A 12,740-nucleotide genomic window follows, 5' to 3' on the forward strand; every position below is an offset into this window, starting at 1 on the left:
TGTGGCTCTAAGAAAAAGCAGGGAGACAGTAAAAAAAGATGTCACCCATGTAGAAAATTCCAGAATTGATACACAAGTTTTAGTTTTGATACACCTAGTACAAAAGCATTTGGGCTTATACATTCTGACGTAGAAAACACTATGCAAAATGGACTAGTGATGTGAAATTCTTAAGAATACTTTTGGTTACTTCAAACTGTCACACATTACTTGTGTATTTTCAGACATGGAAACATGTATCAGTTGCCCAGCAGATCAGTATCCAAACAGCGGCCAGGATCTCTGCATTCCTAAGATTCCAAACTTCCTAGCCTTTGATGAATCCTTTGCCATTGTTTCAACTTCCTCTGTGCTTCTATTCACTCTGATCACAATTTTGGTGCTTGGCATCTTCATTAAGCATCGCAATACAGCCATAGTCAAAGCCAACAACCGAAGCCTCACCTATGGTCTCTTTATCTCCCTCCTCTTGTGTTTCCTCTCTTCTTTGTTGTTTATCGGAAAACCTAATATGGTGACTTGCCTTCTCCGACAAACTGCTTTTGGCATTGTCTTCTCTGTGGCCCTCTCCAGCATCTTAGCCAAAACCATATTGGTGGTTTTGGCATTCATGGCTACCAAACCAGGATCCAATATGAGGAAATGGGTAGGCAAAGAACTGGCTTATTCCATTGTCTTTTCCTGCTCCATTGTCCAAGTAGGAATCTGTGTCCTCTGGCTGGCAACCTCTCCCCCATTCCCAGATGTGGACATGCACTCAGTGCCTGGAGAAATCATATTTCTATGTAATGAAGGGTCAGTCTCCATGTTCTATTGTGTTTTGGGCTACATGGGCTTCCTTGCTATAGTCAGCTTCACGGTGGCCTTCTTGGCCAGGAAGTTGCCTGACACTTTCAACGAAGCCAAGTTCATCACCTTCAGCATGCTGGTCTTCTGCAGTGTTTGGCTCTCCTTCATTCCAACCTACCTGAGCACCAGAGGAAAATACATGGTGGCTGTGGAGATCTTCTCCATCTTTGCTTCTGGTGCTGGGTTACTCGTTTGCATTTTCACCCCTAAATGCTACATAATTGTGGTGAGGCCTGACCTGAACAACAAAGAGCAGCTAACACAAAGAAAGGTATAAATGACAGTGGAATTTGTGGTTCTGTTGGGACTTGCTGGCTGGTATCACTTTACACGTCCTAACTCTGGATATGTGTAGAATTTGCTTCTAAACTTTTTTGTCTGCCAAAGTTTCCCAAAGGCAATGGGTGCAGATTTTTCCTCAGGTTCTACTCCCAAAGCCTTTTTCACAAATGAGTAATGCTGCAAGGCAGTGGAGGTTTAGGTTGAAAGTTTCCTTCTCCTAGGTGGGCTCCCTTCCAAGGTTTACGAGACCCATCTGCCCCTCATTTCCCTCTACAGCTCCTGCAGTAGCCACCTTTTTGAGCACTGGGCCCACTTTTGCTCTCATCTTCTACATCCTGTCTTTGCATGCAGAGAAATTCCCTAACTCACTGAGAATTTGAGGCCCATTGGCTGCCCTCACCTGATTTAGGGAGCCAGCCAGTTGTATCTGATTCATGGGATGTGGCTGCTGTTGCAAGCTGACAATTTCTAGGAGCCACAGGTGAGAACTGAGTGAAGGGGTGGGGACCAGAGGTAGACAAACTACCCCAGAAGGAGCACGACTTGTTCCCCGGTAGAGTTACCACCCCTCCCTAACACTCCATACACCCCTGTCATGTCTTACTGTATATTTAAAGCAAATGGAATCTTAATAGCAAAACTCTCAGCCTTTTCATTTAGAAATGGTTAAGTTCAGTTGTTCAATGTTGTACATGCACTGTATGAATGACTGTTAATAAAAAGTCTCTTATCAATTACTTCATGGAATCTGCAAATTCATCTTGAAGACAAAAAAGGGTACCAGAAACAAAAAACATTTGTGAAATAGTTAAGGGCTCTACATTCTTTATCTCTCTCACACAAGGCAGCTGAGGAATAGAAGGAGAAGTTTAAAACAGCCACTTCCCTTGTTTTTTAAATAGTTTTAAGAAAGAAAAGTAGCAGAGATATGCAACAATATCTGGAGGAAAACATTATTTCTGTTATAATAATTTTTATTAATTTACAATTACCATCCAATAATAGCGTCATTAAAACAATACCAAATTATAATACTAATACTAATCACTCAAATACCGAATCATATAATTTAGGTCCCGTCCCCCCCACATGCTAGATGATTTCCTTTATTTCTACATTCAAAAATCTTATTATTCTATTATATTCCGGTCAGAATAATAATCCTTTATGCAACAACTGCAATATTAATAACTTCTATTCGTGTTGACACATGAAATGATTCATAGAACTAAAAATGAGGCACTCAAACTATATCCTTGTTCTTCCTGTGTGTGGCAGTTATTCTGTCTGTGGTGTTTCTTCCAATCCCGGTAAAATGTTGTGTCTGTTGTGATGGAAACGTTGGTTCCACAAGTATTTCTTTTTACTTTTTTCTCCTGCCAGTAAATGGTTAAAGAACGGCAGCCTCTGAATGGCTGTGGTTCCAAGAGGGAGAGTTTAAAAGGAACACATTTCGAGGGAGATGGAGTTAGAGTGTGGTTAAGAGGGGAGCTGAGTTGAGGTGGTTGAGGAGGGAGGCTGGAGAGGTTGGGAGTTAGGGAGATAGGATAGGAGTGTGGAGGAGGGAGAGTTGGTTCTGGAATAAAACATGCACTCTGAGTGTACAGTGAAGGACTGAGTGTAATGTCCTACAGGAGTAATAGGACCGGATCTTGCTGGGAGACTGAGGGTGAGACAGGACAAGAGGTAGCTGAAAGAGATGAGTCTACTTAGGTCTCCAACTAATCTGCAGGGGAGAGACTTTTCTGAGGAAAGAAGATATTCCCAAATCCCAGTGAAGGCAGATGGGGGGGGGGGTGAGCCCTTAAGAATTTTACTGAAAGTACCTCAGGAGCTGCATTTGTTAAAGGGGTGGTTAACTGAAGGTAAGTACCACCTTAGAAAGGAAACAAACTATAAAGCCCAAACCTCTGAAAGCGAATTGAAGTGAAGTAGTGTATTCTTATTGAAGTAACCTCAGTTTCTCCAGTTGTGTTATACTACCTTGTTCTAAAAATAAATCTTTATTGTTTATTTAAAGAACACCTGCTTGAGACTCTAAATTCTTGGTTATCCCCCTCACAAAGATCCCCCTGGGATAGTGAGGTTTTGTTTTTAAGCCTTCAGGTCAAAGGTTGTTCGGTGAGGTGGGGGCAATATATTTAAGAGAGAGCGGACACATGGGCGTGAGCGGTAACTGAGGTGCCAAGTTTGTCGCATCTATCTTTTCCAAGTTGCTGATGTTCTCCATCATGCCTTGTGGGGATCTGATATCCCATTGGTTTATTGATATTATAATCCAGTGTCCCCACTTCTTGATAAGGCAAGGATGCTATCCAGAACTTCTGCCACCATTCAGTTAATGTGATGGCAAACCATGTCTGATCAGTGTTACATAGGTGGGAGAGACATGGATACCGCAGTACTAACAAATTAGGAAGTAGGGAAAGGATGGGACCAGCTCAACTCTAGATATCCTGCTGACCTTGTAGGTTCATTCCTTGCCTATGTTTTTGTGATGTTACAAAAATAATTACATTGGCATGTCCAGCTTCCTGTCTACCAGCTGCAGTAATAGATGCTTTTGGATTAACTATCAGGATCATATTCACCCAGAGCTATACCAGCTGCACTGGCTCCCGGTGGAGTACAGGATCAGGTTTAAGGTGCTGGTTTAAACATTTATAACCCTGTACAGCCTTGGACCCTCGTACCTACTGTTAAGTTGTGGGTTGATATAGCAGACGACACAGTGATTTCTCCAAGTAGCTCTTTATTTCGTAAGCTGGAATAGAACTGACTGCAAACAGCTCAGCCGGCCTGCTTTTATAGGCAGCCGGCTGTCAACATTGTAACAACAACAGCCCAGAGTTCCCGCCTAAAATAACTGACGCGGACCTGAGGGAAAACTATCTACAGACCTGAGTGAAAACTATATACAGTATCCCCCTGCTGGCCCAGGGTGAAACTTCACTACATAACACCCCTCCCCACCGAGACAAGGCGTTAGTTACAATCGTAATGGTTTCCTTATATACAGCACTACGCGTAATGGTTCAATTAGGCACAAAAGCATATTGGTTACATTTCCCATACTTAGACCATCAGTGATATATGTCCAACAACATAGTCCTTTAAATAAGTTGGGCGCTTGGGAACTCTGCCAGACCGCCGGGGACTGGTAGCCAAGTCCGGAGGGCCACACAGTTCTTGCTGAGGCTGTGGTGCGACCCTAGGTGGCGTTGGAACCAACTCCCCTGGATCCGCTGCTGTGGGTGGAGCCTCCGCAAGTGGAGTGGTCTGAGTCTGTGGTAAGTCTGGCAGACCCTCTGAAGCGGCTTGGTTCGGCTCCACGCTGGCAGTTTGCGAGGGAGGTGTTGGTGGGGCCTCGCCATCTGTACGTGTCTCTTCTGGAGCCGCAAGCGCAGTTGGGGGCACCTCGGTAGTGTCCAAGTCCCCAACCCTGCGCCTAAGCTGGTCTATGTGCCGTCGCCACAAGCGTCCGTCTTCGAGTGCCACCTGGTACGAGCGAGGTCCAGTGACTCCCACTACTGTGGCTGGCACCCAAGGAATGTCCCCCACATAGTTCCGGGCAAAGACCTGGTTTCCTGGGACAAATGACCGTGGCGCGTTGGCACAGCCTGGGGGTTCAGCCACGGCAAAGTCCGGGTGTAGCCGGTCGAGCGGTGACCTGAGGCGGCGGCCCATAAGCAGTTCAGCAGGACTCCTCCCTGTGGCCGCATGAGGGGTGATGTGTTGCACGAACAAGTATTCGGCGACCCGCTCATGCCAGTCTCCCCGGTCCAGGCGCGCCAGTGCCTCTTTTGCCGAGCGCACCATTCTTTCCGCTTGCCCATTGCTGGATGGATGAAAGGGTGCCGTTAGGGCATGGCGGATGCCCAGTCCCAAAAGATACCGCTCAAACGTGCCTGACGTGAACTGTGGTCCGTTGTCAGAGACAAGGACATCAGGACACCCATGCGTTGCAAACAGGCCTCGCAGCACCCGGATGACAGCTTCGGTAGTGGTGGAGGGCATCAGGGCGACCTCCAGCCATTTGGAATAGGCGTCCACCACTACCATAAAGGTCCGGCCGTGAAAGGGGCCAGCCAGATCAATGTGCACCCTCGACCAGGGTGTCTTTGGCGTCTCCCAGGTGTGTCCCTTAGCTGCCGGTGGTGCAGGCCTCGACTCTTGGCACGCTTGACAGGCGGACACCCAGGCAGTGATGGCATCGTCCATATTAGGCCACCAGACGTAACACCGAGCCAACGCCTTCATTTTGACAATTCCCGGGTGGCCAACGTGCAGAGCCTCCAGGACACGCTGACGGAGTCCCTGGGGAATCACGACGCGGTCTCCCCACAGCAGACAGCCGCGATGAGCTGAGAGTTCATGTTGTCTGGTTGCGAAGGGCTGGAACTCCGATGCAAAAGGCCCTTGTGGCCACCCCCTCCACACCCAGTTGAGCACCCGGCTGATGGTGCGATCCTGGGCAGACGCGGAGGCCACAGTGGCAGCTGATACAGGCGCTGCCGGAAGATCCTCAATCAGAAGGAGCGATGAAGCTGGAGCCGGGTCTTCCACAAATGCTGGAAGAGGGCAACGGCTGAGGGCGTCGGCATGGCCCATCGATTTCCCCGGGCGATGGATGAGCCGGTAGTGGTAGGCAGCCAGGAAAACAGTCCATCGCAGCATGCGTGGCGAGAGGACCGGTGGAGTTGGACGATCACCGGCGAGGAGGCCCAGGAGTGGCTTGTGGTCAGTGATGAGGTCAAAAGTCCTGCCATAGAGGTATTCATGGAACCTCTTCACTCCAGCCACAAGTGCCAATGCCTCCTTGTCGAGCTGGCTGTAATTCCGTTCCGTCAGAGATAGTGTCCTGGAAAAGTAGGCGAGTGGTGCTTCTCTTCCATCTGGAAAACGGTGACTAAGGACAGCACCGATGCCAAAAGGTGAGGCGTCGCAGGCAAGGACCAGCGGCCTGGATTCACTGTACTGTACCAGCACACTGTCTGATGAAAGGAGAGCCTTAACCGCGTTGAAGGCCGCCGTCTCCCGATGACCCCAGGCCCAAGGCGTCTTTGTACTAAGGAGTCGGTGAAGAGGCTCAGCCACTGTGGCTTTGTGGGGCAGGAACATGTTATAAAAGTTCAGCAGCCCCAGGAATGCCTGCAACTCCGTCTTGTTCTTTGGGGTGGGGGCCTGCTGGATAGCGCGGATCTTGGATGTGGTCGGGTGAAGGCCGGAGGCATCGATAAGATAGCCCAGGAACTCTACCTGTGGAACGGCGATCTGGCACTTCTCCCTCTTTACCTTGAGCCCGGCCTCTTGGAACCTGGTCAGCACGGCACGGAGGCGCTCGAACAGCTGCTGGTGTGAGTCTGCAGACACCAAGACGTCATCAAAATATGGTACCACGCCCGGAAGCCCTTGCAGGAGACGCTCCATAAGGCTTTGGAAAATGCCAGGAGCCACACTTACCCCGAACTGCAACCGGCGGCAACGGAATGCCCCCCGGTGGGTGACGATCGTCTGGGCTTCAGCAGTGGCATCATCGACTGGCAGTTGTTGATAGGCTTGGGCAAGGTCCAGCTTAGCGAAGACCTTACCCTCACCCAGGGAATGCAGCAGGTGTTGGACAACAGGAACCGGATAAGCGTGCTGCTGAAGTGCCTTGTTGATCGTGCACTTGTAGTCAGCGCAGATTCTCACCGACCCATCTGGCTTGACAGGCGTGACGATGGGGGTTTCCCACTTGGCGTGGTCAACCGGCTCCAAAACTCCTTGGGCGATCAGTTTGTCCAGTTGTTCGTCCACCTTAGCCTTGAGAGCAAAGGGAACCCGGCGTGGCTTTAGCTTGATGGGGGCGACTTGTGGATCAAGGCTAAAGGAGATGGGCGTACCTGTATATTGCCCCAAGGTGCCGTCAAAAACCTTGGCAAAGTCTTTGACCAGACCCTCAGTCTCTGCGTTAGAGATGCAGTTGATGCCGGTGACTTCCAGGCCGAGGGCATCAAACCAGTCTAGCCCTAGTGTGATGGCCTGGGATTCCGATTCAGAGGATGAACCAGAGGAATCCCAGCCTGCACAGGAGTCCCCGCCTCCAGGGCCGGCTGAACTGGGGCAAGGCCTAGATGCTGAAGAGCCTGCACCTGTGACAGAGCATCAGGAGCTGGCCCCAGGTGAAGCCCTTCTGGCCCCAGAGGGGCTTGACGACTCAGTGGCCACAGGTGAGCCTCCTCCAGGGCCCAGTAACCCTTCGGCCTCTCCTGATCTGCAGAGGCTTAGGGCAGAGAGGCGAAGGGAACTGGTTGCCCCCAGGAGGAGTGCTCGCCTTAAGGCCAGAGGAGGCGGGGATCCTGGGGGCCGGGACCGCCCCCGGCCTTAGAAGAGGATAAAAGCCCAGTCAGCCTGGCCCCAGGTTGCGGGAGCAACGTCGTTGTTGGCTTTGGACCTTCCTGTGTTCCTGATCCCTGCTTGGCCTCCTGTTCCTGACTATCCGGTGTTCCAGTTCCCAGCTCGGCCTCCTGTTCCAGCGTACCTGTTCCCCGCCCGGCTCCCCGTCTTGGACCTCGCCCCTCTTCGTGTGGACTCTGCTTACACCCACGGTACCTTCCCCCGGGACCAGCACAGTTTGCTCCCGCCACACCCGCACTCCCCCTTCGTTGGGGTGCGTTCGGGAAGAGCCAGAGGCCATGGCTGACCAGGCGGCTGCGCTGGTGGCATTGGCCCAGGAAAACCAGGCCTTGACCCACACCGTTCAGCAGCTAAGCGATGTGGTTGCGGCGCTTCAGCAGCGGTTGGAAGCCTTTCCAGATCCTGGGGCCGACGCCCTAGCTCCAGGCAAGTACCCAGTGGCCTTGCCAGAGAAATTTGATGGGACCCAGGCCAGTTTTCCCATGTTCCTCGCCCAGGCCAAGTTGTACATTCAGGGGCGAGCCCGGAACTTCCCTGACGACCGCACCAAGGTGCATTTTTTAATCAGTTTGTTAAAGGACCAGGCGGCCAAGTGGGCTTTGCCACTGCTCCGGCAAGACTCTCCTTTGCTAACGGACTATGTGGGGTTTTGTAACCACTTAGAGACTGCGTTTGGTAACCCACTGAAGGAGGGCCAAGCCAATCGGGCGATTCGTCGGTTGAGACAGGACAAGTCCACAGCCGCCGCCTACGCCACAGAATTTCGGCTGTTGGCACAAGACTTGTCTTGGAATGACTCTGCACTATGGGACCAGTATCTTGAGGGACTGTCGGACGAGATACTAGACCAGTTGGCCATGATGGATCGTCCCACCACACTGGATACCCTCATTCAGCGGAGCCTGCAGATAGACGATCGGTTGGAGGACCGTCGCCAGACCCGGGACCGCCAGCACTCCCGACTCCTGGCGCCAGTCCTTCCCAGCAGGTCCACGCCCACAGCCGAGTTGCCAGTCGAGCCAACGCCGCTCGGGGCTGCGCGACCTCGGCTCTCCCCCTCGGAGAAGTCGCGGCGTCGGGAGGGGAACCTGTGCCTTTACTGCGGTGGGGGTGGACATTACGCCCGTTCCTGTCCCGAGAAGCTATCAGTCGCAGGGAAACCGCCAACCTCGGTAGCCGAAGGCCCTAGCAACGTGGGGTCCCAAACCATGCAAGAAGGGCCCTCACCAGTAGAATTGTGACATCTCATGGTACCGGTGCGTCTCTACCCTCCAGGTGGGCCCTGGATTCTTACCCACGCTTTGGTAGATTCGGGGGCAACCCGCTCCTATATGGACGCTGCCTTTGCCGCTCATCATCAGGTGCCACTTCAGAACAAGCCAGAACCGGTACAGGTGGAGGCAATTGACGGACGGCTCCTGCGTTCGGGTGCCGTCACTCGGGAGACCCAGCCCTTGGTCCTGTGTCTCCAGCAGCACCGGGAGGTGCGAACCTTGGACATTGCCTCCATGCCCCGGTTCCCCCTGGTGCTCGGAATGGACTGGCTAGAGGCTCACAACGTTCAGATTGACTGGGTCAAACGGACCGTACACTTCCCAGATCCATGTTCCCATGCTCAGTCGCAGATGCTAGCGGCCGCACCCACGGAGGAGGCAGCACCCACGCTCCCAGCCGTGTACCGGGACTACCAAGACGTGTTCGAGGAACGGGGGGCAGACCAGCTGCCGCCGCATCGGTCTTTTGACTGCGGCATAGACCTCCAGCCCGGAGCGCCCCTACCGGTGAGTCGCTTATACTCTCTAACAGAGCCAGAGCGCGAGGCTTTGCAGGACTTCTTGCGCAAGAACCTGGAGCGTGGGTTCATTAGGCCTTCCACCTCGCCTACTGCGGCACCAGTGCTCTTTGTTAAGAAGAAATGTGGGGAACTCCGTCCTTGCCATGATTACCGAGCCCTGAACAAAATCACCATCCCAGACCGGTACCCCTTGCCCCTTATTTCGGAGTTGCTGGAGCGGGTGCAAGGGGCACAGGTGTTCACCAAGCTGGACCTCCGGGGGGCCTACAACTTGATTCGGATCCGAGCCGGGGATGAGTGGAAGACAGCGTTTGGGACCCGGTACGGGCAGTTCGAATACTTGGTTATGCCTTTTGGTTTATGCAACGCGCCTGCTGTGTTCCAACGCTACATCAACCACGTGTTCCAGGATTTGTTAGACAAGTACGTGGTGGTGTACTTGGATGACATACTGGTTTACTCCCGTGACCCGGCTCGCCATGAGGGACATGTCCGGACCGTGCTGCAGCGCTTGCGTGAGCACCGTTTGTACGCAAAGCTCAGCAAGTGCGAGTTCCATCAGCGGACTGTGGACTTCCTTGGTCACCGGCTCTCTCCAGATGGAGTGCAGATGGACCCTGGGAAGGTGGCAGCGGTTCGAGAATGGGCGGCACCCCGGAACCGCAAGGACCTACAGCGTTTCCTGGGGTTCGCCAACTACTACCGGACCTTCATCGCAGATTATGCTCATCGCACCACCCCGTTGACCCGGCTACTGCGCCCAAAGACGCCGTTTTCCTGGGACGAGGAGGCAGAGGAGGCGTTCCAGGGGTTGAAGGCCTGTTTCCAGAGGGCGCCGATCTTACAACATCCTGACCCCTCTCGACCCTTTGTGGTGGAGACCGACGCCTCCAGTACGGCTCTCGGTGCCGTCTTGTCTCAACAGAATGGACCTGAAGCGCCACTCTTGCCCTGTGCCTTCTATTCCCGCCAGCTCCTACCAGCGGAGCGTAACTATACTGTGTGGGAGCGGGAACTACTGGCCATCAAGGTGGCCTTTGAGGTCTGGCGCCACCATCTTGAGGGGGCACGACATCCGGTGGAGGTGAGAACCGACCACCGGAATCTGGAGTACCTCCAGACCACCCGCAAGCTGAACCAAAGACAGATCCGGTGGGCGTTGTTCTTTTCCCGGTTCCAGTTCCGGATCCGCTATATCCCTAGCTCTCAGAACCAGAAGGCAGATGCCCTGTCCCGGAAACCTGAAGACAACGCAGACACGGTACAGCAAGCAGAACCCACCACGATCCTACCTCCAGCTGCGTTCCTGGCCACCCAGGAGGCGGAACCACTGCAGGCTCGGGTGCGGGAACAGCAGCGGGTCGACGCTTGGGCCCAGGAACGACTCCGGGAGCTGGCTGAAGGGTCCAGCCCACAGTATCCGGGGCTGGTCCTGCATCAGGGCCTTCTGGTGCACCACGGCCGTCTGTACATCCCGCCAGGGCCACTGCGGCTGGAGGTTCTCCGGATGGCCCATGATGCCCCAGCAGCGGGGCACTTTGGACGGTATCGGACCACCCATCTGGTCAGTCGTGAGTTTTGGTGGCCCCGCCTGAAGGCCGACGTGGCTCGCTACGTTGCTGGTTGTGATGTCTGCCGGCGCGCCAAGGGTCCTACCGGGCGACCCCCCGGCCTACTTCAGCCATTGCCAGTTCCACCGCGCCCTTGGCACACGGTTTCGTTGGACTTTGTAGTGGACTTACCCCCGTCTCGTGGCTGTACCTGCCTTCTAGTGTTCTCTGACCATTTCACCAAGATGGTGCACTGCACCCCCTGCCCATCTGTACCCACAGCCAAGGAAACCGCTCAGCTGTACCTTCAGCATGTCTTCCGCCTGCATGGCCTACCAGAGCGCGTGGTGTCCGACCGGGGCGTTCAGTTCACATCCCGGTTCTGGCGAGCATTACACCAGACCCTCGGGACAGAGGTCTGCCTCTCGTCAGCCTACCACCCACAGACCGATGGCCAGACGGAACGGGCGAACGCGGTGCTGGAGCAGTACCTCCGGTGTTACTGCAGCTACCAGCAGGATGACTGGGTCGACCACCTGGCATTGGCGGAGTTCGCCTACAACAACGCGGTGAATGCGTCCACCCAGCAGACCCCGTTCCAGGCCAGTTACGGTTATCATCCACGGCTGTTTCCAGATGTGCTGCCGGCATCCGCGGTCCCGGCGGTGACGGAGTGGCTTCAAGAGCTCCAGTCCCAGCAACAGCTTTTGGTGGAGCAACTGCACCAGGCCAAGGAAGCGTACAAAGCCCAGGCCGACCGCCACCGCCAGGTGGGGCCGGAACTTCGCGTCGGTGACCTGGTTTGGCTCTCCACTCGCCACCTCCACCCCTCTCGACCTTCGCGGAAGTTGGACGCCCGCTTCACCGGCCCGTTCCCTATCGTGGACCAAGTCTCTCCTGTAGCATTCCGTCTCCGGTTACCCGCAACCCTGAAGGTTCACCCGGTCTTCCACAGGTCCCTGCTGAGTCCGGTGGCCCCACCCGACGAGTTCCACCCGAACCGTCCCCGTCCGCAGCCAGTGTTGGTTCAGGGAGAGCCTGAGTATGAGGTGGAACGCATCCTGGACTCCCGTTACCGCAGGGGAAAGCTGCAGTATCTCATTGACTGGAAGGGGTATGGACCGGAGGACCGTTCCTGGGAACCAGCGGCCAACGTCCACGCACCTGCCTGCCTCCGAGAGTTCCATGCGACGTACCCCGGCAAGCCGGGTCCGGACCCTCGGTTGAGGGGGGGGCCTGGGAGGGGGGATGGTGTGATGGCCTGGGATTCCGATTCAGAGGATGAACCAGAGGAATCCCAGCCTGCACAGGAGTCCCCGCCTCCAGGGCCGGCTGAACTGGGGCAAGGCCTAGATGCTGAAGAGCCTGCACCTGTGACAGAGCATCAGGAGCTGGCCCCAGGTGAAGCCCTTCTGGCCCCAGAGGGGCTTGACGACTCAGTGGCCACAGGTGAGCCTCCTCCAGGGCCCAGTAACCCTTCGGCCTCTCCTGATCTGCAGAGGCTTAGGGCAGAGAGGCGAAGGGAACTGGTTGCCCCCAGGAGGAGTGCTCGCCTTAAGGCCAGAGGAGGCGGGGATCCTGGGGGCCGGGACCGCCCCCGGCCTTAGAAGAGGATAAAAGCCCAGTCAGCCTGGCCCCAGGTTGCGGGAGCAACGTCGTTGTTGGCTTTGGACCTTCCTGTGTTCCTGATCCCTGCTTGGCCTCCTGTTCCTGACTATCCGGTGTTCCAGTTCCCAGCTCGGCCTCCTGTTCCAGCGTACCTGTTCCCCGCCCGGCTCCCCGTCTTGGACCTCGCCCCTCTTTGTGTGGACTCTGCTTACACCCACGGTACCTTCCCCCGGGACCAGCACACCTAGGAGGCTTGG

General features: G+C 54.6%; 1 protein-coding gene across 1 annotated transcript; it reads left to right on the forward strand.

The window, feature by feature from the left end:
• Positions 1–226: 226 nt before the first annotated feature.
• Positions 227–1,126, forward strand: LOC309328386 (vomeronasal type-2 receptor 26-like; the record flags this gene model as incomplete). Its single annotated transcript, XM_081838382.1, has 1 exon — positions 227–1,126. One exon carries the CDS (start codon positions 227–229, stop codon positions 1,124–1,126), a length of 900 nt encoding a protein of 299 aa, XP_081694508.1.
• Between the last annotated feature and the right edge of the window lie 11,614 nt (positions 1,127–12,740).

The sequence above is a fragment of the Podarcis erhardii genome, assembly GCF_964252035.2.
Source record: "Podarcis erhardii genome assembly, chromosome: 13".
In the NCBI taxonomy this organism is placed as follows: Eukaryota; Metazoa; Chordata; class Lepidosauria; order Squamata; family Lacertidae; genus Podarcis; species Podarcis erhardii.